The sequence below is a fragment of the Thunnus albacares genome, chromosome 8 (assembly GCF_914725855.1).
Source record: "Thunnus albacares chromosome 8, fThuAlb1.1, whole genome shotgun sequence".
Classification (NCBI taxonomy): Eukaryota; Metazoa; Chordata; class Actinopteri; order Scombriformes; family Scombridae; genus Thunnus; species Thunnus albacares.
The window spans coordinates 13087778-13114673 of record NC_058113.1 but is presented as its reverse complement, the minus strand read 5'-3'; the positions used below and the strand labels follow the sequence as shown (position 1 = coordinate 13114673).

At 38.7% G+C, this 26896-nt stretch overlaps 1 protein-coding gene across 1 annotated transcript; it reads right to left on the bottom strand.

Annotated features, from left to right (window-relative positions):
• Window positions 1–3909: 3909 nt before the first annotated feature.
• Window positions 3910–22999, bottom strand: slc6a3 (solute carrier family 6 member 3). The gene is made up of 16 exons (XM_044359028.1): window positions 22986–22999; window positions 22602–22755; window positions 21782–21992; window positions 20188–20319; window positions 17859–18075; window positions 15884–16022; window positions 15383–15517; window positions 13738–13841; window positions 12885–13009; window positions 12302–12414; window positions 11829–11957; window positions 11435–11534; window positions 7580–7680; window positions 6563–6730; window positions 6298–6369; window positions 3910–6165 (listed from the first exon to the last, which is right to left on the bottom strand). The coding sequence occupies exons 1-16, from the start codon at window positions 22997–22999 to the stop codon at window positions 6142–6144; spliced, it is 1938 nt and encodes a 645-aa protein (XP_044214963.1). The 3' UTR covers window positions 3910–6141.
• Window positions 23000–26896: the final 3897 nt, after the last annotated feature.

Below are 26896 nucleotides of genomic sequence, written 5' to 3'. Positions count from 1 at the left end.
GGCACATTTCCTGTTGCAGCAAATAAAAAGCCAGCGAAATTCATAATATGAATATCTCGATTAATTAGTTATTTTTTAAATCCAGATTCCTGAGTGTAAATGCATGTAAATATTTTCCTATCAGATGAGCACATGAAATGCCGTGATTGATTGATTGATTGATTGATTGATTGATTGATTGATTGATTGATTGATTGATTGATTGATTGATTGATTTAGCCTATTTACATCATAAATATGTAATTGTGACATATTTAGCACAGCCTACAGTTTAATTTCTGTGATTATAATTTTATTTATTTATTTGTTTATTTATTTTTGTCAGCTGCTGTATGGTGCCAGTGTAGCTAATAATCACCAAAACCCTCTTCTTATCCTTTTCCTCCTCCTTCACCTTATCTTCGTCATGACCTCTTTCATCAGCAGCAATCAGCAGTAGAATTACTGCTCTATTGGAGTGTGTTGGATGGTGTGCCACAGTAAGGTCAGTCAGAACCAGAAACCCCAAATGAACTTAAATATCATATGATTTTTATAAAATAATAATTGAAAAAAGATCAAGTGCATCGGACTGATGAAGGTCGGACAGACCGAAACGTTGTCAATTAATAAATATTCCAGCAGTAAGCGAGAGGGAGTTTTTCTCATTTCGCAGTCATTGGGCGACTGTCATTTTACAGTCGCCCATACTAGCCAGCTGCATCCTAGGCAGTATAGTTTATTACTGTACTTGTTTAGATGCAATTCTTTCTTGATGCCACCTGATGGTGCTATAGTTATGTGGATCAAGAATTAGAAAATTGTTCAGCAGGGGAACAGCCGCATGACTATTATAAAATATTATAATATTATAAAAAATACAGGACCAAACTAGTAATTAATAAATTGTGGTCACAATTTAAAAGATTTTTATGAATTACTGGATTTAACACAGACCATACTGTTACTGAAGGTAAAAGTATTTTGTATTATTATTATATTATTATGGTGTTTTAATCTTTTGACAGTAGAGAGCGAGAGGAAACATGAGGATGTAGAGGTCAACATGTGACAACCTTAGACTCATAGTTTCAGGAATTATGAGTATCAGTATCAGTTTTACCTTGAAAAACTGTATGAAGAGTCTTAACAGTTGCTTTGAAAAAGCGATTAGCTTCTGCATCCTTTTGAGGAATTATCTATAATTTTATTGTAATATACTGTAAGTTTTCTGTAAGATTTTTGGATGACATTTTTGAACATCTCAGAATAGGAATTATAGGAAGGAATATGTTCTCACTGTGAGCCTGTAGCTTGACAAACACTTTACCCACAGCTCTTCTGGCATAGATAAATCAAATGTCTACATTTCTTGTGACTCAGGAATCTGAGGTGTTGTACAAACATAGAAACAACTTTGTGATAATGTGACTGATGATTTGCATAGACTTCTTTACTCACAGTGTAGCGCCTTTGTTGTGTCAGTGGAGGGCAGTGTGCAACAAATAACAGGTCACACTGTAGCAACACAGAAGTTTTTAAGCAGCTTTCTTATTTTCAGCAGTGAATTTACATGAGGAACAGAGTCTTGTTCTGGCCCTTTGCAAGTTTTTCATGTAAATTCACTGCATTACATTTGCCTCCTCTCCTCTCCTCAGGAAATCATGTAGACAGTGTGAAAAGTCATAGCTGCTTCCTTCATTCACCCTATTTGTCCAAATTGTGCATTAAAATCTGCTGTCTTCCTTATTACTCTCACACAGATAGTATTTCTCACACAGTGAGATACAAGCTTATGTATATTCAGTTCTGGGAAACTAGTGCTAATGGTCATCTATTTGAATGCCTATGTTTTATTCTGGAAAGACCCCCATTGCATCATCACTCAAATGAAAACTCATGATATTTATCTACAAACATAGATCACATAATCACTGTATCAATCACCTACTCTTTCATTTTCAGTATTGTAGAGCCAAAGATATTTCAGTTAATGCCACTGGTTGGTTGCTGATTGTGTGCATCCTCTTTGACACAATGCCAAGACAAAGACAATATCACATATAGTGCACCTCCAAATAAGACAATCCCATTTCCTTCCACCTCTCCTTGTGTATCTTTCAGTCTCAACGTCAGTGGCAAGACATGAAATTATACATAATTGCTGTTGTTCATTGGATGTGATAATGGCACCTGTTAAACCCTATCCTCGCATGGCCAAAATTGTTTTGCAATCGTTCTAGCTTGACAACGTTTGGAAACCACACAAGAAACCTCTGTCATAGCCCTTCACCTGTGCCAAGGGTGTCCTGTGTCAAATGGAGGTAAGGTAATATAAAAAAGCAAAACAAAATAAAAAAAACACCCACATTTAGATTTATTAAGGCATGTTAAGACACGAATGATGACAGATTAAAAAAAAATGTTTTACTACCACAAACATTAGTTGGGTAGTAATGCATTTAATCAGGTTAGGTCAATTCATTCTCTCAGCTTAATGCTAATGTTATATTTTCAGTTCTGGTCTTGTCCATGAAAACTGTTTTGTGTCAACCTTAGAGACTTGTTGAGTGGGTAATCACTCTGGATTAATGTGATTAAGTGATCAATACATTTACATTTAAAAATCATAAAGAGGAAGACAACTTAAAACAAATCTGTTTTTGCTGTTGTAATAATTCCCTCCTCTCAGCTGCAGCTTATTTTAGAACACTGTAAGCATATACAGTATGAGACACATGGTGGGGTGATTTTGTGCTTGGTCAGAGATGAAATAGGGGGAAATAAAGAAGATGACACACACATATTTTAGCCACAAACCCAAAGTATTTCTGTCTTTTCCTCTCTTCAGTGTCCATTCAATAATCTATGATAAGTAATAGTGAACAAGCCTATATTTAGGACACTACGCCTACATGCACAACAAGAGGCTTGACTGCTGTGCTCAAATGACTATGACTGGTTGCTTTTGCAAAGTGAATAAACCTTGGAAAAATACCTCCTTCAAGAGTGATGGTCAGACCACTCACTGACTATACAAGATATCTATGTATCCCTAAATGTTGTCTGCTGCAGTTATTGGGTCCTCTGTGTGGATTGTCCACAAGACAGTGTGTTTTGACTCTTTGGTTACTGTAATGAACACTGTTGATTCAGGGTCATGCTGACCAATCTTGAAAAAGCCCACAACAATGATAGACACTCTTTGTTACGATAGGGCTGTGCTTATGTTTCTCAATTCGTGCTTTTATTTGTTTGTATTGAAGATGTCATTTACATATAGATCTGTTTGGAGACTAGACGACCAATGTGCCATTTTAGATTATTGACTGATAGATCATTAATGTTTATTCATGTTGAGCATTCAGAAGAGTTAAAAAGGAGTTTACGCAGCTGTTGACAGAAACCTACTAATGTGAAATGCACCCCCTGAGAAGGTGTTATAACATACATTTTACAACTATTGTTGATCAGTATTTGAATGAACATAATGCCGTTAATAGCACTGGATTTGACTTATTTGCTGAGTTTAACCTAACAAAAAACATCCCAATGGGGCAAAGGCATGTGTCTGTGCAGACCAGGGGCCATAGTGTACAATGATTCAGCAATATCAATCATGTTGAATGTATATTTTAACTGATATATCTCAGATTTTTTTCCCATTCAGGAATACAACTTCATGTAGTCTGCAAAATGTTAGAATGACAATGAAATGAACTCTCCAGGGGAAAGAGCAAGTGGTAATTTTGTCTTGGCTAAGTGACAAAATAACAAGGAGGCAGTCTTGTTTTATGTGTCTCTATCTGACCTTTTAGAAAGCCACTGCAGTGCAAGGGAAAGAGGGATAGAAAGTGATACAGGGAATTTTAAGAGAAGAGAAGAGAAGAGAAAAAGGCAAAACACATAGGGGCATTTTAAATATAATAATTGAATTAATTATACTTTATTTGACAGTACAAAACAAAGTCATACAGTCGGAAACACCACAAGGCACAGTACAGTAGCACAGGCATACAATTTGGGACATAATTAACCCTTCAGTGTGTTACATGTTCCACAAGGTTAAGATAAGTCATTGTTGACTCATTTGAAAAGGGTTTTACAGTTTCTGATCAAACAGAAGTTCATATGGATTTGTAATGTAATTCTCATCAAGATCCTTAAGGCTAATATGTATCAACTTCACAGTAACAAAGCAATAATCCATATATATATAGTATATATAATCTTGTTGGTCTTGTTATTCAATATCATACAGTACATTACGATACAAGCCCCTCTACATTACATTAACTTACACAGATATACAACTTAATTTACTTCATATTCATAAATAACATTACACACTATTCATTTGCAGTTCAATAAAAAGCAGCTTTTTAAACAGTCTTGAAACACTGAATGATAAATCTGTAAACGGTAAAATTAAAGCTTTATGCTTTCTGGAGGAAATGTGACAGTCTTAGCTTTCAAATCACCACCAGGAACTTTGTGGGCGTACAAAAAAAAAAAGTAAAATTCTCCAATTAAAGAGAAATTAAAAAAGAATGTGGTAGTGCACTGGCACCAATTTGTTGGTGGGAAGAGTGAAAGATTGACATGGTACCTTAAAGTTAACAATCAAGTGGTCTACTGATTCAAAGACAGAAAATCCCTTGGCAAATATTCTCATGTGAGGAAGCAGTATCTGCATTTCTGAGTTCATTTTAGTCTTTGGTTGATTAAATCAGCAGTGAGGTTGATGATGCTGCTTTTGTCAGTGATGGGTATTCCAAAATTGACAAGTTTTAAATGGAGTTTTGTTCACTCATTTGGTTGATATGGATCCTGGGCAGTTGTTCAACACTATTTAAGTCTGATTATGTAGATTTCATGTAAACACTGACATAACAAGGAATTTTACATTTTAACACTGACAATTTGGGTTTAACATATAGATGATAATCAGTGTTAGTTTTTTTGAGACTATATTCACCCATCTGCCTTATGGTAGTGTTTCAATTGTCCCACTCAATTATTCTACCACATTGAAAGCTACCCAACTACATTACTGGTCAGATTTCGTTGTTGTTGTTGGTCAATCCAGTAAAAGCAGAAACGCATAACAGGAGATTATTTTTATTTTCAGACAATCAGTTCAATTGATTTGTGACTGATGAGTCATTTTAGTTTAGAGGAAAAAATAATAACCAGCTCTGTGAGAACACTCAGGTAGTGTTAATTCAGACAGTTTTAGCTTATTTAAATGATGTTATTTTGTCTGTAACAGTTTTTTTTCCTGTTAATTATTTAGATGTAAACAAAAGTAGATTTTTTTTTTTCCAATTTGCAAGGTCTGCAGGAATTGTGTGTATCATAACAGTCATTAAAACAAGAAAGCAGATAAATAATTAAAGATATGGGCTAGGATTCAGTTAAACATGTGGTACTCATTACATGTCTGACTGCTAAACACTTCAATAGTTTTGATCTAAAATAACACTGGAAATAAAAGAATAAATGCCACTGACTGCTTAAACATTATTAACGAAGAAAAAATAAAATCTAATTAACTGAAGAAAAAAAAGTCTATATCTGACATAACAGATACTGCATTTTAGAAATAAACTCCTCCTTATGATGTGTGTAGCACTGCAACATCTTCACCCCTGTACAATAACAAAATGTGTTTTTGTGCGTCAGTCTGCACTCGACACAACATAAAGTATACCTTTATGCACCCTTCCACCCGTGGGTAATGAATGGGTAATGTGAGCAAAATTGTTACAAATGCAAAGTGAAGATAACCAACACGCTAAAAGTTAACATCTCTTCGAGGAGAGTTTTGTAATTATGGAAGTTGCAGGTTGAACACCACATTACCTGTTTGACTGAATCCCATTCACCGGCTTAAAAAAACCAATGGTGAAGAGGGTCCATACACAGCTTCACACATCCACTGTTGAAATTAAAGCACGCTGCAATTTCTATGGGTTTTTGTCGGCACTTTTAAACTGCTCCCACCACCGCCACCACTGTGATCAATTTGAATGACTATGTCTCTCTTCCTCTTCTTAGCTCTTCAGACCTTTGCTGTGCGTGTATTCATCCACCTAAAATCAACACTCTCATTTTCTTTCTCTCTCTCACTCTTTCACTCTCTCTCTCTCTCTGTATCTTTCAGACCACCAACCAGTGATGCAGCTGTGGGAGAAGTGGTATATGGCCATGAAATAAAACACATAGTGCTAGTCGATCAACTGTCGCTATTTCAACTGACAGCTATAAACAATTGTGAGTATGATAATAATAAATCATAATCAAGTCAGCACTTACTGTGAACTGCCGAACCTCCCCATTGTCTACCAGATGATGCTCTGTCTCTGGGGTGATGGCATAAGCCAGTCTCTGTTCCAGTAGAAAGAGAGAGAGGAGCAATTGATATATTCTTTAAAGAATAAAGTCTTAAAAAGTAATGTTTGATCTTTAATCCATGATGATAAAGCAAGAGTTGTTAGATTGTCATTTATACTGCAAATTACAGCAGCTTATATTACCTCACCCTATTTTGCCAAGAAGACATGCTGTAGCTCAGACTTACATCGCAGAACTTTCCAGGCAGTGTGCAGAGTTTGTAGATGGCGTAGAGAGGCACCATGGTCATTGATGAAATGGCCAAACACCAACCCACCATGTTAGCCCATGGAGGAAACATGTAGGAGCCGTAATGTGGAGGGTTGAACATGGCAAAGCTCACCACCACCATGAACTATGAGAGAAAATTGTTACAAATAAATACAAAAGACTTGAGAAACTACCAGTTCAAAAAAATACTGCTAACTTTTATGAACAGAACTGGTATACTAGCCAGATGTATACTGTAATTTCATGTCCTCTTAAAAGCAAATTACTTCAACGGTGTAATGTTATTTTTTGATACAGGATGTTAGCATTGTGATTTCTACTCATGGTAAAAATGGTGGCAATGTTTCTGTTGTTAAGCCACTAAAATTGCCTAAGGAGCAGAGGATGTGTTGGATGCTAAGCCATATATTCTAACTATCAATGAAATCACACCTCTCAGCCTCCAAGGAAGACATTGCAAGGGTGCTAGCATAAACAAGCGCAAATCTCAGTATCAGTCATGTGGGCAGGCTTCTTACCTCAAATCCTCCCCTTCCTTAAAATCAAGGGTTCAAGATCATTTCTTAATGCTGTCTATTATGGACATAATTTTACTTTATGTATCTTGAGGGAGGTGCTTCAAAAGTATGGATGCCAAACCTGTCAGAGCAACATGCAGTTCCAAACTGAGAGACATGCATCAAAGTAGTTCGGGCATCTGAGAGGAATGTTGATTACAACGTGTGTTCTTTTGTATAAAATTCATAACTGTGTAGGAGTACTAGGCACAACCAACTGGGAGGAGACCTCAGGACACAATAGAAGGTTTGTTATCGCTCAGCTGGCCTGGAAGCATCATTGTCACTGTCTATATGTTGCATATAAAACAAAAGCATATGTTGATGATGTTAAATTCATAGTCTCAATACTTTTATGCTACTCATTACATTTTCTTGGTCGTGGTTCCAATGTACAAGTCTTTCCACAGACTCACCAGCAGGAAGCAGGGGCTGACAAACTTCCAGCACAGCCTCCAGTACCGACCTGGTCGCTGACCAGTCATCTCCTCAATGTCGTCACTGAAACGGTCCACTCCTGAAACACACGGAAATATTTGGTATCACTTGGCAGGCCAAGACAGTGGGCTGGCCTACCTGGTTTGCTCGTACTGTAGTTGGTTAATATCATATGTATCAAATAGACAATGTTCTGTAACGGTTGGTGATGACATGTCTGACGCTGCTGTTTTGAGCTAAGGAGTACCTTAAGGGTCTGTTTTTGGCCGTATTTTATTTTCTATTTACAGTACCAGACAAAAGTTTGGACACACTTTCTCATGTGTGTCTGAATTTTTGACTGGTACTGTATATGCTACTGTTGGGCCTTTTAATCCTCATCCTACCAATACATTTAACATACAAGGACTACCGACTGGGGTCCTTGGGGACCCCAAGAATAAACTACTATAAGGAAAAACCATCATAGCAAAGTGTTAACTTATTTCTTCTCAAAACATTATTAGGTATGTAATTAATTTCATCTGGAAAAAACCCAAACAAACAAACAAACAAAAAAAACAGTATACCTCTGGGGTCTGCGCATACCCCAGTTGGTAGGATTAAGGTTAATTCATTGATTTAATATTTATTTCCACTTTTATGCAGTACAGCAGACAAGTGTAGCTGTCAGCAGCAGTTTGCAAATATGATGCAGCAAACTCACTGACCTAAAGGACTGCCTATATGAGAAGTTGGAGGTTTTAAAACTCCTTCAGTACAAATTATGATAAAATAGACGTCCCTATTAGTGGCACCAAGGGTGCTCAAAAGACCCCATGTCAAGCTGATGTCAAGCTGCTAAGAATTTAGGTGTCACTTGACTCTTCTCTGGATTTTTCTGTCATATTAAGAAACTTGTGCAATAATGTTTTTTTTTCTCATTTGCTAGTCAGGTTTAAAATTCAATATAAAATTTGTTGTTCTTCTATCAGGCTCTACATGACGAAGCTCCTAAGTACATTTCTAAATTCTTGTATCCATATAGTAACTTAAAGTAACATAAAGTATAGTAAATTCTGTTTTTACCTGTTTTTAATTGAATTTGTTGTCACTCTATTTATTAATTGTATTTATATGTTTGTTTTATTGATTGTCTCATTTTTTTGCTCAACATCATTGTAAATGAGGGCTTTGCCCTCAATGATTTTCAAGTTTAAATAAAGACAAGTAAAGTCTCTCAGGTCTGCTAACCTAACTCTGCTGGATGTTCCCAGAGGTTTAAGATGAAGGGGGATCAAAAATTTGTTGTCTTTGCCCTGAAACTTTGAAACACATTAACTTGTATCACTGGGTTATCTAATTAAACAGAAAATAAATAAATTAAATAAAATAAACTTAAGACTCACTTAAATTCCCTCTCTTTCCTGAACTGATGTTTTGTTTTCCTTTTCTCTGTAATTCTGCTGCTTTATTTTGCTGTTCTTGAGTTTATTAAAACCCTGTTTGTTTGATATCTAATGCTTTTACTGTGAAACACATTTATTTTGAAAAATGCAATATAAATAAGTCTTTACTTACTTACAATTACAACAGGTTGATTGTGCATTCATTGTCTTTGCAGCTTGGTACAATTCCATTGGAGAATATCAAGTATTGAAAATATAATTAAGGCAGCCAGTGATTTTTTATACGGTCCCGATGCCACTATAGTAAAAATACAATTCACACTTACAGTTACTGAAGTCACTCTTCTGTAGAGCCAATTTCAATAAGCTACTCTACCATATTTACCTCATGACGCTTTCCCATCTGTCATACCCATGGCTGTACAATTTTCTTGTGCTTTCCTGCCTGGAAGGCATCTCTCACTGCAGAGGAATAGATCCAGGGTGACTACCAGGTATTCAGCACAGCTAAATGTACTTATGTAGTGGACAGCGAAACGAAAGACCACAGTGGCCAGGGGTCATGGGTTCCTGTCTGTATTTATGAGGATGGGGAAAAGGCCCACTGAAGCCTTAGGCTTGATTTATCTGGCTTGCCAAGGTCGGGACCCACCAAAGTGGGGCACTATGCTGACCCCACTGCCTGAGGCCTGGTTAGTATTTAGCCCTTTATGGATCTTTCCACAGTCAGGTTCAGCAGACATGACACAAGAAACTCAAAACGGAAGTTCAGGTCAATTGTTTTTCCTGACCTTCGGATTGTTTTTATCATATTTTGTGCCTGCTGGTGTTTCAAAATGGGGGTCAAGTTTTCACACTCTATGAAAGTCACTTTTTCCTGTTCTCAGCTGGTGGTGCAGTGGGGTGAAATACATGTGAAGACAAATATCCATCATCAGCAGTTGGTCATTAGGTATCCATTTACAAAAACACATAGACGTGGAGAAGTTTAAGCCACTAGTGAGGACAACCCAACTATTACTTTGTAATATTTACAGAACCATAAGAGGGCACTAATAAGCTCAGCACAGGGCCCAAACAAACAACTTTTAGTATAAAGAGTTTATTCACTCCTACATTAAACGACCGAAGAATTTCTTAATATAGCGTACACATAGAATTCAAAAACAATGTTGAGGCTGGATGTGAAATATTTTGTTCACTTTCTTGTCTCATGTAGAAATAAAGAATAACTTACAAAGATTCAGTGTGTTGTAAAAATTCAACCTAAACAACATATAATGTTGGGATAATGGCAAACCTATGTAAATGTGAGTGCCAAAGCAAACTGGGACACCTGGAGAGAAATTGACTTTTGAGCTCACCCCCACTTCCCACCCACAACAACAATCTACAATCACGCTATTAGACAGCTGACTCCTACTCATGACAAATAGGAATTGCCTGTTCCGCAGCCTGGGGCGGAATTTCCACCCGTGCAATCCTGTTTGTGCCCCCTTTTTTTAACCGCAAAAATTGTACTTAATAAGCTACTGTTTGGTCAACCTTCAGATTCTGTCTGTGAATGTAAATTGCGCTGCTGATCATAAAGCCCTGATATACTCCAAATATTGCCATGAATGAGTAATGGACACGGACAGACTGCCTACATGGTTCATTAGTACATTTTGGCATCTGTGGATACAGATGTGTTCCATGCATGCACATTTCAAAAATTGCTTACTGAATGAGCAAGCAGCAGTTAAACTAAATGTCGTTCTTTGGAGAGGGGATGAAAAGAAAGAAGGGAAATGTGAGTTGGTTGATAAGAAGGCTATTCAGTAACTTAGCTCAAGATAATCATATTTTCTTTCTAGACCTGTTGATGCACTATTGTAGCAGAATTTAGCATGATGACCAACTTAATTATTTCCCAGATTTTGTATTGGTTACTGTAGTCCTTAAATATATGTGGAAATGCGGGGCAATCACAAATTCAAAATTCACAAAAATCACAATTTTTTTTCTGGGGGATGACCCCCAGACACCCCGTTTCATTGTGTGTCCCCCACTTCTCAAACCAAAGTCATGACCTTGTCCCCAGCTGCCATTATCTTTATGTGGTGGCTCAACATTGCTGAGTGAACACAGAGGTAACACTGGCAGCAGTCAAACCCTGGGCCATTTAACCTCGCTGAGCTCTTATGAGCACCACAGCTACAGCACATCCTAGCACCTTAACAACATGGACATGAAGCTGGCCAGAGACTGAAGAGGCAAAAACCATTAGTGAGAATGGACCTTCTAGTTGCAGTATCCGTATGTCTAATAGAACTATGTTGCATTGAGGCACAGTACACCTATACCAATAGATTTCTCATCAAACCCTTAATATAGCATCCACATTGCTGGCCATGGAAACATGAATCATCTTTTTCTCCTTCCTCCTCTCTCCATCTTTCTCACCATAAAACCACGCGATACCGATGGCTTCAATAAGCACTCCAAAGAGAATTGATGTGCCTGCTGCAAAGTGGTCCAGCAGAGTAAATACATACATCCCACCCTAGAGAGAGGGAGACAGAGAGAGAACACGATGAATTGACAATACAGTATACTGTATGTTATCATGTTAATATTAAGTTTTAGTACACAGGTTACATTAGTAAAAGACACTCAGTTCTCAAATTTAACTCTTTGTATTTGTAGATACTTGCAGGTTATTTGATTAGGACAGTTTCACAAACCAGAGTTTGTGGAAATGATCAAACTATTATGTTCTTGAATATCATAGTGGACCAAAATATAAACAAATGCACAGCCAACAAACAGCCAACAAACTCCACAGTATAATACTTACATTTGTAACGCAGAAGAGAGATATGAGGAAGGTGGAGATGACAATGAAGAGGGTAAACAGTTCTCTGTGCTTGTGGAGGAATTTGAACTCATCAATCAGCCCTGTGATGACTGACTCCATCCCGCCCATCTACAACAGAAGACACAAAAGTTAGAAGAAAACAGTGAGTATTGAGCGACCAAACCACTGTAGAAGTCCTATAATTGCTGTGCTGTAGCTCCGAAGCAAAAAATAAATAGGAAAATGAAAATTTTGTTATTTGAGAAAATTGTGTCAATTATGTATCCAGTAAATGTATGAAAGGCATGCTGTCATTTAATTCAACATTATGGTAAACTAAAGTAAAATACCTACAAACACCTGATCCACCACATGTGACAAATAAGTAAAAAGCACATATGATCTGGCTGAAATAACAGGTGTGTACATTATGTGAGTGCGTGTGTGGGTTGGGGGGGTGGATGCATACTCACAGCACTGTCAATACCCAGTGTCAATAGCATGATGAAGAAAATAACCGCCCACACTGGTGACCCAGGTAATGTTGCAATAGCTTCTGGGTAAATGACAAACACCAACCCAACACCTAAAGAGCAAAAAAAAAGAAAAAATACAAGATGAAAAGGAAGCACATAAAGCAGAAAATAGCATCAATGAAACACTCGGATTTATGATTTGTGTTTAGGGTACATTGTCTTCACAGCATGCAGCATGCAAAAATCAGGGGAGTAACGTATGGTATATTGGAGAAGAGGCGTGATGGACTTTGATAGATGACTGGTGGTTTTTGAATTCAGTCATTGGGTTCACTGTAGTTTTTCTTCATTGATTACAGTCTTGGCAACTAAACATAGCCCATCTTAAATATCTCTGACTCTTGGAATAATTAAAGGATGCACATTCCTGCTTCTACACTTCTGGCATTGCGACTCCATGGGGTGTTAGCAACAGTAGTGCAATTACAAATGGAACTGAATATGTCTTGTCTACAATAAATGTGCTTAAGGAAATCTATTGAAATATCTACAGCATGTATATAAACACTATAGTACATACCGTCTACAGCAACCTTGTCCAGAGCCACGTTGTGCTTGTGGGACATGTACCCAAGGAAGGAGAACACCACAAAGCCAGAGAAGAAACTGGTTAAAGAGTTGATGGAGGTGGTGATGATGGCGTCTCTGTATCAGTAAAATCAAATAAAATAAAAAGAAATGTAACAGTCAGAATGAGAATGTAAAGAATTCTCAGTCATCAGCAATCACATACAATAGTCAATCTTTACATAATTGACCAGTCAGTCATTTAAAGAGCATATGGGGAGTGGGTCAAGACCTGTTTCTTGTTGTTGACTTCTACATGAAAAGCGGAATAATTTTTAGAACCTTGCTTGATTTTATGGATTATTCTGTCAATCAGTAAGTGTCTTTCCTGTTGTGTGACATTCTGCCCAGTTGGCCCAATGCCTTCTATTGGGATAGAGTCTAACCTATATAAATTGTGAAAGTAATTTTAAGCAAATTTGTACTCCCACATCATCTTTAAAATTCACCTAAATACTGTATATTTTCAGTGAATTGGTGTTATGCTCAAGGAGGAATCCTCAGGGTGGACAGTGTCATGTGTCAGTTATCAGAAAAAGCAAAAAAGGCAAATAAGCAGATAAAAGCCTCCTGTGGGATGCTGATGATTTTCAAAGAGTGCGACAGTTTTCATTGGTGTTATGGCTGTCTGTTGCACAGCATGGTGTCAAAGACATAGCGGGTTTCAAGGAGCTTCAAAGGTTATTGTAATTCACCTGCTGATGTTACATGTGTGCATTTGTATGTGTGTGTGTGTAGAAGCAACTCATCATCATAATCTGTCCGTCTCTGTTAAACCCCTCCAGCCTCTCCCTGTGTGTCTTTACCTGTAACAGTTGTTGCTGAATTTGTTGTAGCTGGAAAAGGCAATTAGCACACCAAATCCCACTCCCAGTGAGAAACAGATCTGCGTTGCAGCCTCAATCCAGACCTGGAGAGCGACAGAGCAAGCACACTTGTGTGAAGCGGCAAACAAAAGGCACAGGAGAGGAAAAAAGCCATTATTAGGGATAATTGCAGGAAACTCATTCAACGGCAGTAGATGAAAGACGCTTGTGAATACGGGGGGTAATTTTGCAAATTACTGCTCCATGCATCTATCTAATCTAATTCTCCAATTGCTGCCATGCATCTCTCTATCTCTCTCCTTCTTGCTTTCGCTCTCATTCTCCATAACTGAGTCCTTTAGTCCTGCATGCTTACTTATTGAGCTTCTTAGTGTCTGCTATCAAGGTAAATAAGATGTTGTTATAAGATTTGATAGCAGGTTTCACAGATAAGGAAAATATTAGAAATGGGTAACAAACAATTTTCTCATTTTTTCACTTAATTTTTTCTTGCTTAACATTGGAAACCAAAGTTGTGTTGGACAAAAAGATCTACAGCAGACAATTAACATTACTCAGATGTTATGTTGTTATGTTACAACTGTTGTGTAAATTAAGTTTATGGGAATAATTCCACATTCAGGCTTTTGTCATTCAACCATGTAGATCAAAATGAAAGAGGGTTTCAATTTGCCATCAGAGGTGTGGTATTGTGTATACTGCTTATGTGTGTTCAGGTTGTCTACTTTTTCGGCCCCCTGTCATACTACTTTAAAACCAGTTATTGCCAACTGTAGAGCTGCAGTGATTAATCGTAATCATTTAGTCAATCTGCAGAAAATTCATCAACCAACTATTAAGCCAACTATTTTAATAATCAATTAATTGTTTTGAGTAAGTTTTGAAGAAAACAATGCAATCCCCCACCCACAAAAAACCCCATCTGATTCCAGCTTCTTAAATATGTGTATTTTATGGTTTCTTCAGTCCTCTATGATAGTAAACTGAATACCTTTGGGTCATGGACTGTTGGTTGGGACAAAACAAGAGATGATCTTGGGCTTTGGGAAAGTGTGATCATCATTTTTCAGCATTTTCTGATATTTTAAAGACCAAACAAGAACAATAATAATAATCAACAGATTAACCAATAATGAAAGTAATTGTTAGTTGCAGCCCTTGTTAACCGTTTTTAATGAAGACTAAAATATTGGTTTCAAGAGTGAATGCATAAACTTGACACACATTTTAGCAATCACTTCTGTTGTAGACAAAAATGCTTTGGGTTGATAATGCAAGTCTGTAAAGTTTATGATCATGATTCATACAGGTGTTAGAAATATTGAAATAATGCTTTCTGTTTTTTAAAAGTCTGTAGCTTAGCATATTAACATGATGTTGTCAAATACATATGATACAAACAAGATATGTTTTAGATTAACTTCACTTTTTCAGTTTCTCTTCCGGATTTGTCAATTTCTGATGTTCAGCAAAGAAAATAAAACTAAAACTTAAAATGTCAAAGCACTCCTTTAAAGTTTTTTTCAGCCATTGTTTTGCCACCACATCTCCTATCCTCTTCTTTTTGTGCACCCCCACCACTCTCATTTCTCTCGTGTCCCCCCACCCTCCTGTTGGCACTCACCTTGGCGTCACAGAGTCTCAGGAAGTCCACAGAGAGATAGGCCTTAATGCCATCAATGGCTCCGGGCAGAGTGACTCCTCGGAGAAGCAGCACAGTCAAGACCACATAGGGCATAGTGGCTGTGATCCACACAACCTGAAAGGGTCATGGAAGGCGCACACACACACACACACACACACACACACACACACACACACACACACACACACAGACATACATATACAGAATATCCACACATTTATGCAGAGAATGAAGGTCACACAAACAGATTCACATATATACATGAATGCAAGTTAGAGTGAAAATGCACACACAGATACACACACACACAGTGATCTTAAACTGCTTATTGGATTTAATCTGGACAAAAGGTTCTAGTATTTCCTTGCTACACATACCCTTAAAGTAAATCGATTGTTTTAAAGGTGTTAAGACTCACTTGGAGCACTTCCCTGGTTTTCACATGATCAAACATGACTACCACAGTATGTAATTCCCTACCTTGCCAGAGGTCTTGACTCCCTTCCAGAGACTGAAGTAGAGCAGAACAATCACAACAGCTAGACAGGAAGTCAACTGCCAGCGTGGACGACCCAGGTCATCAATACCATTACTGTCCTGTATGTGTAGCACCCCTCGTCTATGGGAAGAGAATATTCTGGTAAGAACCAAGACTATAATGGTCTACTTCAAAGATCAAGTCTATCACTCCTGAGTAAAAATTTGATAGACCCAAAGTCCTTAGCATACTGCCGAGGCCTTAGAAGCCATCCTACAACTTCCAGAGCTATAGCTACTATCCTCATTGCAGAGTGTCCTGTCTTGTCACAAGGCTCATGCTGTTACACAAACGATGCACAATTGAAGGTGAAGCATCACACCTGGCCTCCACTTTCACTTCCAAATGGGATTATGAGAGGTTTAAACACACTTAGAAACAAAAATTATTGTGACAGATACGCAAATTGTGAACAACTGCACCCATGTTCCAGATGTTGATATAGAAGGCATACTACATGGCACATACAGTAAAGTAAGGAGTTCAGGATCCCCCCCTCTTTTAACACCTAACAGATGTTGGGTATTTTCCTTGAAGCCATGGAGTACCAATCTTCCTCCCACAGACTGTGATACAAAAAATGGAGCATACTGTAGGGCGTTCATGCAAGCAGCCTTAATTCTGAAACATCATGAGAAGTTCTCAGAAATGCTCTTTCATAGAGTGACATAGCCAAGAAATAGAGCACAGTTATGAGTTCTGCTGAGTGCACTTTAAGTCCTCACAAAGGCACATTTATAGGTTACCTTGATTGAACATATTGCTAATGTGCTCCACTAACACCAGGGGCATTCAGGATCCATATGGTTATATTTTAGCAAATGAGGATGTCCATACAGACTTTAGACCTGGACCTGAACCTAGTTCTTGATACCCTGCATTAAAACTGGCTAAAAAAATCAACCCTAAAAAAGTGTTGTCTGGCCTTACAGGAAGCCAAACACCCATGTCCATCATTGTCAAGGGACATGTGAGACCAGAGAGTTGCTGCATGAGGTGCTGGTGCATCTGTTGCAAATGATGCAAAATCTTGCATTGTAGTAAAAGAAAAGGTCTTAAAGATCTTAACAACATAAACCAAGATGGGAAACTTGGAGGTCATACAGAGTTCCAGCAATCCCTGTACATTGTTCACGCCTTGATTCAGATAATTTCAGAGACACACGCTCTCTCACAGATGGGACTGAATAGGATCAGCCGATGTTAAATTGATATGATCAAATTGTCTGCAGGTGGTTCTGTGTAAATAACACGCTGCTATTTCAACTAGCATGAATGACATGTCTCAACTGTCACAACAAAACAGAACTCACTTTGTGGAATAAGAGACACCTGGTCAGCCTCACAGGGAGGGAGGCTACATGAGGTAAATGCAGCCAAACTCTGGATCCATTTTGAGTGAAAAAAAAACCTGACTTTTTTTATTCATAACTTCATATTCTAAGACATTACTCAGTTATTCCATAGAATGAGTGCATTGAGCCAACTCTGCAACACTACATGCTGTTACAGCAATTGAACAAACTTTTCTCTTATGCTCTTCCCGCTGTGAAAATATGTGGGTGATATGGAGGTTTGTAGTTGAGCATATGCGTAAAGTACATTTGCTTTTAACTGTAGTCATTTTGAAGTTCCCATATGTGTATGTAGGTTCAAAGAACTCAACAAAAGATATAGTAGAGAATTAATGGTTTAACTTGAAAACATCAAGATATTGTTTTGTTTTGAAATACCCATATAGTTGTTAAGTCTGCTCCGTTAAAGCAGGGTTTCTCAAGCTTTTCTGGTTTGTCTCTCAACCTTTAGGTCCAGAAATGTACACAAACCCCTGCAATTGACTGTTCAGTTTTAACATAAGTTTGACTATTGCAAACATATAAATAAATAAATGTTAGAACTTAGGTTCAGGCAACTTACTCAAAGTACTCCTGAGCAGGGGTGGCCTTGTGAATGTCACTGACTGTGCTGTTGTCAGCCCAGTCGGAGCAATTAGGACTGTTCCAGCTGTTGTTGCAGTGAACCCAGGGTAGCTCACCGGTGAACGAGGAGAAGAGGTAGAACATCGCCCAAGAGATGATAACATTATAGTAGAAGCCAACGTAGAGGGAAATGAGGATCACTGTAAAGCCTACACCTGTTAGAGGAACAGAAATTATCAATATTTACATACATTACAGACAGAGATACAGAGGCGGGGGAAGGGGCGAGGGGTGCAATCACTGCACACCTGAGATATTTGAAAAAGCTCTGAATTACAGAGCACTTCTTTTTTGTTTCATGGCTCTGGATTTCATAGCAGCAAAAATGTCCAGGTGGACAATCAAGCAAGCAATCAACACATATTAGTATTGTATGCCTTGTTTTGACGAATCTTGGCTGATCAACAAAGAGTTTAGTGTGTTGCTTAAAGGACTTCTCTTGGATGAGTCCCCCTTTCACTCATACTTCCAACACACATAAAGCACCATATACAATGAACCAAATTAGATTCAAACCCCTGACAGTGGAAGTGCTAATCTTATGTTTTGTCTACTGATCTATGTGGGATTACAAAGATAACATCTTCTTATTTTTCTGTTACTTTCAAGAATGTTAAAGGTAATCAAGTTCTAATTTTTAGGTATAAATTACTTGACAAACCTTTGGGAATAAGTAAAAAAGAAACTGTTGCATGTAAGGCTCAAACTTGGGCAAATTTGCTCTGCTGAACAGTGTCTACATTCTGACAGATTCTACTAACAGAGCGCACACCAGAAAGCACAATCTCTCGCTCAGCATGAGTACAGTAGCCTATGATAAATGCCTGCGGTCTCAAAGAAAGCGCCACAACTTCTAAAGATTGCCTCTTCATGCCATAATTATCAACACATCTACCCTTCTATAAATGTGAAACAATGTCCACTCTTCTAAGGCTGGATGTAATTGTTAACCTTAGCTGAGAGGCATGACCACAACTGTGCCTTATTGATTCCTTTGTAATGTGGATGTGATATTTGTCCAGGGAGCGATGCCTCTTATTAGCGCCACATGCGGCCATGCTATCTCTCCATCTCTCCCTGTCTCCCCTCTTCAGTCCTTTTCTTCAAATGCATTGATCCTGAGAGGAAACCAGCTTGTTGATCAGAATAATTACTGTCAATATGGGCATGTGTATGTGTGTATTTGAATAATTACTGTTATCCCCCTGCTGAGAGACAGAGAGCGAGTGAAGCGTGTGATTAGGACGTCAACGTACTCAGTGGGTCCCTGACAGACGGCACATGTTCACACACACAGGAGGTACACACTCAGAGACACACACACACATGCAGAAACAAATGGAGGAAGACGTACACACTATGGGCCACCTTCAGACCAAGGACATGATCTGGCAAAAGACAGTGGTATGGCAGCATACTGTGAAGCAACAGATGGTCCGCTGGTAATAATGGCATTTCTGATGTATCTTTAAATTCAAAGTGAGGTGTTAAATATGGATTTAAGTGAAACGGATTATGGATGCAAGGGAAACTTTTTAAAGTAATCAAAGGAAATGAATATCAGAGCAGGATATGTGGTAAGAAGACAGCAATGGATAAATACCAACAAATAAAAAGGTGAACCAAGTAAAGTCTATTATTATATTTTAAACCAATGACTTTGCTCAGAAACAGGCATTGATTTGAATGTTTGTTTCTCCATTAGTGTGCATTTGGATGGCATTCTCCTAAACTGCGCTTTGCTTATTGATGTGTTGAAAAGTACCCGCAGACAGAGTGTCAGCCACTGTTAACTGTCACTATTTGACAGAAGGATTTGGACAATCAGGACAAGAGTCTAAAAGCCCAATTTTCATTTGCTTTCCATCTGACTGCCAATAGAACCTGATGTTCTGGGAGGATAAACAATGCCTGTCGCTGCTCAACACAGAGACGAGCAGACAAAAGAGACTGGCATGTGGACGGACAGGCATGTGGGCAGACAAGCAGACAGGAAGACATGTAGATATTAAGGGAAGTATGTTATCAGACAGACAGGCATGTAGGTAGACAGACAAATGGATGGAAGGGAGCTCATACCATGACGGACATATTAAGTGGACAAGAAATGCAAAAATATGCATGTATGTGCATTCCTGTGAAAACATGCAGGTGTCAAGAAAATGTATTTGCGCATGTGCACACTCCAGTGTTCACGTGTGTGTGTGTGTGGGCATGTGTCTGTGTATATCTGATGAAAATGTGCCGTATGACATGTCACTTCCTACCTTTAAAAATGGGACATATCTTCCAGACCCCTGCTGCCCCCTCTCTGTTGTACTGTCCCAGAGCCAGCTCCATGTAGAAGAGAGGCATGCCTGCTATCACCATGAAGAACAGGTACGGCACCAGAAATGCACCTGCACATACACACAGAGAGAGAGAGAGAGAGAGAGAGAGAGAGAGAGAGAGAGAGAGAGAGAGAGAGAGAGAGAGAGAGAGAGAGAGAGAGAAACAAGTGAGACTTCATCTCTAAATAAAGTTTCCTGTCCTTTATCACATAATATATATACCACTTTGTGACTGAATAGTAAAATTCAAGTTCAAAGTTTTTTTTAAATAATATTTTATAATGAATTAGTTTAACATGCAATTTAAATCCAGAAAATTGATTTAGATTTTGAGAATAATTACCTAAACCTACATGAACAATTGGTCGACATAGGAAAGAACAATATTTATTTTCCACCAGTTTATGACTCACTCAAATTCTCTTACTCAACACCAAATGCAAATTATTATGTGTAATGGTTGATGCTGAGAGCCCACTGAGGAGAAACTCCACAGCAGAGGGGTGTCAGCTGTGACTGTGCCTTTTATTACATTACTTCTTTATGATAAACAGCCTCTGTTAAACTGAACAGTTCTTTTTTTAGATTAGGGATTGCAGCAATATGCAAGATTTATGGAAATACTATAATCTGTAAGAAATGATGGCTTACATAATACCAGTACAGTCACAAAGCAAGGCACTTTAATGGTTTATGGGTTCAGGTGCTGACCATGAACCACAACATCTCTGGTTTGCGTCTGGCCAGGAAATTGTGTTGCATTTCATTCTCTATTTCTGTCTCCCTTAGCTTCCTGTCATCTCTCTACTGTCAACTATCACATGAAGGCATACAATGTCAAGAAAATAAATCATAGTTTGGTTTAATTGTCCCAAATGAAAGTCCGTAATATTTCTCTTTATACAGGTATGGCAACATGCTCGGTTTGGGGACACACACAGTGTCCCTTAGAACAGGGTGTCAGCCTTGGCTATGGCCACAGTATCATTTACAGCTCTTAAACATAATGAGGGCTCTATGTTAAACAGCCATAATTAGTGACCGTGGTTGTTAGAGCTAATCTATTTGGAGCAGCTGTGGTGGTTTTTCCCCTATTTTGATCTCTGTAAAGGTTTGAAAAAATCTCAAACAGCAACCAGAATACAAGAGGAGCTGAAATACACACACACACCTGCATACATGAGCAAATACTGTGTGCGTACACATGCATGTGTGTATAGTACACACAGGTGAAAACATACAGTCTGTACGCGCGTGTGAATAAATTCCATCTTCATTTCTCCTTCTTCTCTCCATTTCAACACAAACATGCATGTACGCTTTACCATCATCCCTTCAGTTTCTACCCCAACTATTTTTGTAGATGAGAGGAGGATGATCATATTTTTTCACACACTCCACCTCCTTCCTTTCCATCCTTACCCCCTTCTCTAGCCACCCTACACCTCCCTCAGTGTGGAGGACGTAGAGGTAAAGGAGCCTTTACACACGGTCCAACATCAGCTTCCTCATCTCACTCCTTCCATCTCACCTCCTCCATTCTTGTAGCAGAGGTAGGGGAATCTCCAGACATTGGCGAGGTCCACTGCAAATCCGATCACAGACAGGAGGAAGTCAATTTTTTTCCCCCAGGTCTCCCTCTCCTCCTCTCCACCGGGTTTGGTCTGAGATGGAGCTGGAGACACTAGAGTGGTCGACGTAAACTGAACCCCATTCTGCTCCTTCACAAGGATCAGCTCCACCTGAAGGGTTAGAAGTCATGGAGTTCATAACCAGTCAGATACGATGTAGAGTCTGCTTGAAACATGGGATACTCTTTAACTGTGCTCTTGTTCTTCCTTCTGATTTATTATAAAAGCTGATTTTGATTTATTATAAAATGTAAATAAAGATAAAGTACATAGATACAATACACACAGTATATACTATATACTTGTGCAAGCATACATATGTAATTTAATGACTGAGCACAGGGTAAACCAGTCTCTTTTAGTCACAGTTAATTATTCTCTCACCTCGCCCACAACACAGAGAGTCACTATAACCTTCATTTCATCAATGCTTCATGCACCAGCCAAGGTTTGTGGTTAAGCTCTCTATAACATTGAGTAGCAAAGGTAAGTTGTAAATGCTAAAAATCTGCTCTAGAAGTCAATAAGTCACTTTTAGCTTTCAGATCTTAAGCTGTCATGGCCATTATGGTTCTTTTCCCCACCCAGTAGTTTTTATGTCTGCAGTAAACTGAGTCAAATGCACTCAATTAAGAAGTTTGCACCACATGATGATTCAAGGTTTATCAAACTGAATTTCACGCCATGAATCTACTACATGTGCGTCAAATCTGCACTGACCTCTTTGGGGCCCATGGTGTTGGAGGTGGGTTTTTCCGGGGCTACAACTGAGGACATCAGGCCGACAGGGACTCTCTCTGTCAGCATGAAGGGTTGCACAGCCTTCGGGAGTAAAATAACGGTGGCTGTGGAAGAGGAAGGAAGGTAGATGTAGCTGAAGAGTGGAATCAGTTTTAAGCAATTAAATCCCATTTATAAACTGAAGAAATACAACGTGAAAAATTATGTTTTATTAAAATGCTTATGAATTTTGTGAAATACAGAGAGAGCAAGAGGAGAGTGGAGAAAAGCAACGGAGAGTGATGGGATCCACGCTGAGGGTGAAAAGAGGGGTGGGGGAGCATCTCTGCAAGGCCATCACAGCATGCTCATTTCATTTCACACTTGTTGATCGCCATTTTGCACAGAGATTTGACCCAGCGACTACTAACCCTTTATAACCACGTTATGTTGTTCACCAGATGTAGTGCAGATTTTAGTTTAGAACTTTTCATTAAAATGCTCTTTATTAGTAGCAGTAGAATATTTTTGAAACCTGATTTTTTTCTAATTTCCACAACAGAAAATTTACATTTTATGTCATAATGCAGAACATTTTTAGTAAGTCTGACATTTATGCTGAAATTGAATATTCATCTGCTCTCATAAGGATCGTGTGAAGATTTTTAACAAACAATTGTAACACCACCAATCTCTCAAGATAAATCATACAAACCCTGGATATCCTACTGAACTGCTAGAAATGCTGCCAAATCATATATTTTGTATATTCTACCACAAGATAATATACAGTATAACCCCATGGGTTAACAAATAGGTTAATTTTTCAAACAAAATTACTCTTCAAATTTATAACACATTTAAAAACAAGATTTTTTTTGGGGGGGGGGGGGGGGGGGGGTTACAAGACTCACCTTCGAAAAATAATAGGTGAAAGCTCCTCCAGTTGTCAGTTTGGACAATTTAATTCCAGTTGTGCTGATGTTCTTCAGTTTGCTGCAAATTAATGCTGATCATATTTACGCAGACTGTCCTTGATAAGTTAGACTCGGACCCAGATTGGAAAATGTTGAAAGAAATAGAAAAGCAGACAGTGAAGGAGAAATGAAGTTTCAGGAAGACAGAAGATGAGGATAAAGACAGAAAAAAAAAAGATGAGAGGAGCTGGTAATCTGTGATGAGTTGTAGAGAACCCTCCCACCCTCCTTGGCTCCGGTGACAGACACGCAGAGACCAGAGAACCCTGTGGTCTGGTATGGAGATCTGTCTGCGGGACCACTCTTGAAATATGAGAAACAATCAACAACACCCCCCTCCACCCCTGTCTCTCTCCTCCCTCCCTCCCTCCTCACCCAAGCTTCGTCTGTTCCTCCTCCTCCTCTCTCTCCCATCATTGCATATTTTTTCACCTGATTGAAGCATCATCCTGGATGACTTTTCTTTCCTCTTTCTATGTGAATGTACAATAAGTCTGTAAGGTAAAAACAAAATAAAGAAAGATTTTAAAATATATACACAGAGGTTCCTTGCCAGTGTATTCTTCCTATACTGTCACCTCCAGCATCACTATCATCCTCATCATATAATAACTAAATAAACAGTGAATTTAATCTCTAATTATTTTCTTAAAATCCTAATCTTTGTGAATCTCTAATCTCATATCCAGAAATTGCATTATGATAGCAATCAATAAATATATGTCTAAAACCAACGGATTTTGGTTCAAATGTGAAAACATACAGAAATTATTTCTTACAAGATTATACACTCCAGCTTCTAGAAATTTCAACCAAAACTTTCTTACTGATTTGAGTGAAGATCTTAATTCTATACCTCAGTTGTCACTGTGGCTAGTATACTAGTGTGGCAGCTGTGGCTAATAGTGTCCATCTTAGTTTAATTTAAAAATGACTTAGAGTAGTGAAAAGATCACAGAGAAAAACACAAATAAACTTCTGTATTAAAATAACCAAAATTGCTTGAATTTGGCAGATACTTTTGTGTTAATGTAGTACCCATCACTCTTTGTAAGAGACTGATTGAGAAAATGTGTTTTTTTAGGGGCCTCTGAGTCCTGCTAAAATCCATTTGTTCATTTTACTTTGTAAATCATTAAAGAAGTTCCCTGCCCCAGATTCTGCTCTCCATGAGACCAAAGTTGTCCTTTTTTTTTCTATTCCTCTCTTCTTGCTCCACCCCTCAATACACCCCGACACCTCAGCCACCCATCCTGTCAATTGGCAGAAATCTCATTACCTGTAATGTCCAACAGGCCTAAACACAATCAGTCCTGACACCCAGACCTCACCCGTTTCAAACTCAACCCAAACAGGACTGAGGGATCAAATAACACAATCAGCCAGCTCCCCACGGACAGATTTATGACCCTCATGTCCAGAATGACAGCTTGTTGTTTGCAAGCCAATCCAAATGATCAATCGGCCACTAATCCCCAACACCGACACCAGCATCGCCGCCACCAAAACTCTCACACCTTTAAAGTGCAATCATCCATCAAGCCCCGGGCCTCATATCAGAAATCGTTGGGTCGATGTTAGCCGCCGTGGATGTATGAGGTTTCCGATGGAGCTCGGACAACGATGAGGTGAACATTATCGAGTGTCTTGTTTTCATAAATGCAACAGCTGAGGCCCAGAGACAAGGAGGGCAGAGAGGGGGAGGGGAAGAGGGATGGGTGATGGGTAAGGTATGGCAGAAGCAGAAGGGCAAGAAGTGATGACAAAAAGCGGATGGAAAAAAAAGACTGCATTGTAGTTTTTTGTACAAATAATGCAATCTTGAGCCTTAAAGGATCATCTATCCTCCAAAAAAAAACAAAGCTGTGTTAAATATTGTGACTAACAAAAGCTTTTCCTCCTAGTTACTCTTTACAGTACCTCCCCTGCTACTTGCCTTCCCAAGAAGAAATGAGACACACAGCCAGTATGCACTGGCTGACAACATCAGTTTTCCACCTTGCCCGGGAAATTTATTTTTCCATCCTAATGAGTTCTGTTCAAGCTGTTAGATCTGGATCTTAAAAGGCAGAAAAGATACTTTGAGAGGCAGAACCCCAATCTTTCCTTCCACCTGTCTTGCTTTGTCTGAACACAGCCTGCCTACTCCTGCAGAAAGAGGGAAAAAAGAAACACAAAAGGAGGAATGAGGACAAATTCTTGCTCTATTGAGTCATGACCGTAACCACTGATTCCAGACAATTTGAACTTTTCCCCCAAACACAGAATACCATTTTACCTGCTGAGCAAGACAGTGGGGACTCTTGATGAAGTCTCAGCCAGTAATTAATGATGCCATATATAATAAGGTCTGCATAGTTCTTGATGAAAAACATTTAATGTTTAATTGGTGAGTACTCACTTTAAACATTCACTGTATTGTATGTGTATGTGTGTGTGTGTGTGTGTGTGTGTGTGTGTAGTTCATGAGAAAACGCCACAAATATTATGTTCAAATTGCATTAAGTTACGATCATACACCGAGAATAAACACAGGAAATCCTTCAATCACTGTCATAAAAAATCCACCCAGCGCCACCAAACAGCCTCCTGCATGACAGTGAGAGACAGCATATCCATAGGAATCAGCAAGTAATCAATGAAAGCAACAGACAGACCTAGTAAAGAGGAGCTTTGATCATGGTAAACTCAACTCATATATCATTTATCATTTCATTTAAAAGATATTGACGTCCACGTCCACTAATATTGATGACATGGATTCCTGCTGCCGGGGCCTTGCTAACACCACTTTCACCATTCATCTCTTGAAATAGAAATTATCTGCGATAGGTTACAGCTGTTTGAAGAATGTGCAGTTATATCAAAACCTACACCGATCAGCCAAAACATTAAAACCACTGACAGGTGAAGTGAATAACATTGATCATCTCATTAAAATGGCACCTGTTAAGGGGTGGGACATATTAGGCAGCAAGTGACGTGACGTGACGTGACGTGACGTGACGTGACGTGACGTGTTGGAAGCAGGAAAAATGGGCAAGCATAAGGATCTGAGCGACTTTGACAAGGGCCAAATTGTGATGGCTAGATGACTGGGTCAGAGCATCTCTAAAACGGCAGGTCTTGTGGGGTGTTCCTGGTATGCAGTGGTCAGTACCTACCAAAAGTGGTCCAAGGAAAGACAACCATTGAACCTGTGACAGGGTCATGGGCGCCCAAGGCTCACTGATGCATGTGGGAAGCAAAGGCTAGCCCATCTGGTCCGATCCCTTAGAAGAACTACTGTATCACAAACTGCTGAAAAAGTTAATGCTG

Excerpts from the sequence above, each read along its gene's own strand:
- slc6a3 (XM_044359028.1), bottom strand. Across the intron at positions 16,023-17,858 it reads CCTGCTCAGGAGTACTTTGA|ACGAGGGGTGCTACACATAC; the intron begins GTAAGTTGCCTG and ends CTCTTCCCATAG. Across the intron at positions 6,731-7,579 it reads TCAGCCCCTGCTTCCTGCTG|TTCATGGTGGTGGTGAGCTT; the intron begins GTGAGTCTGTGG and ends TTTCTCTCATAG.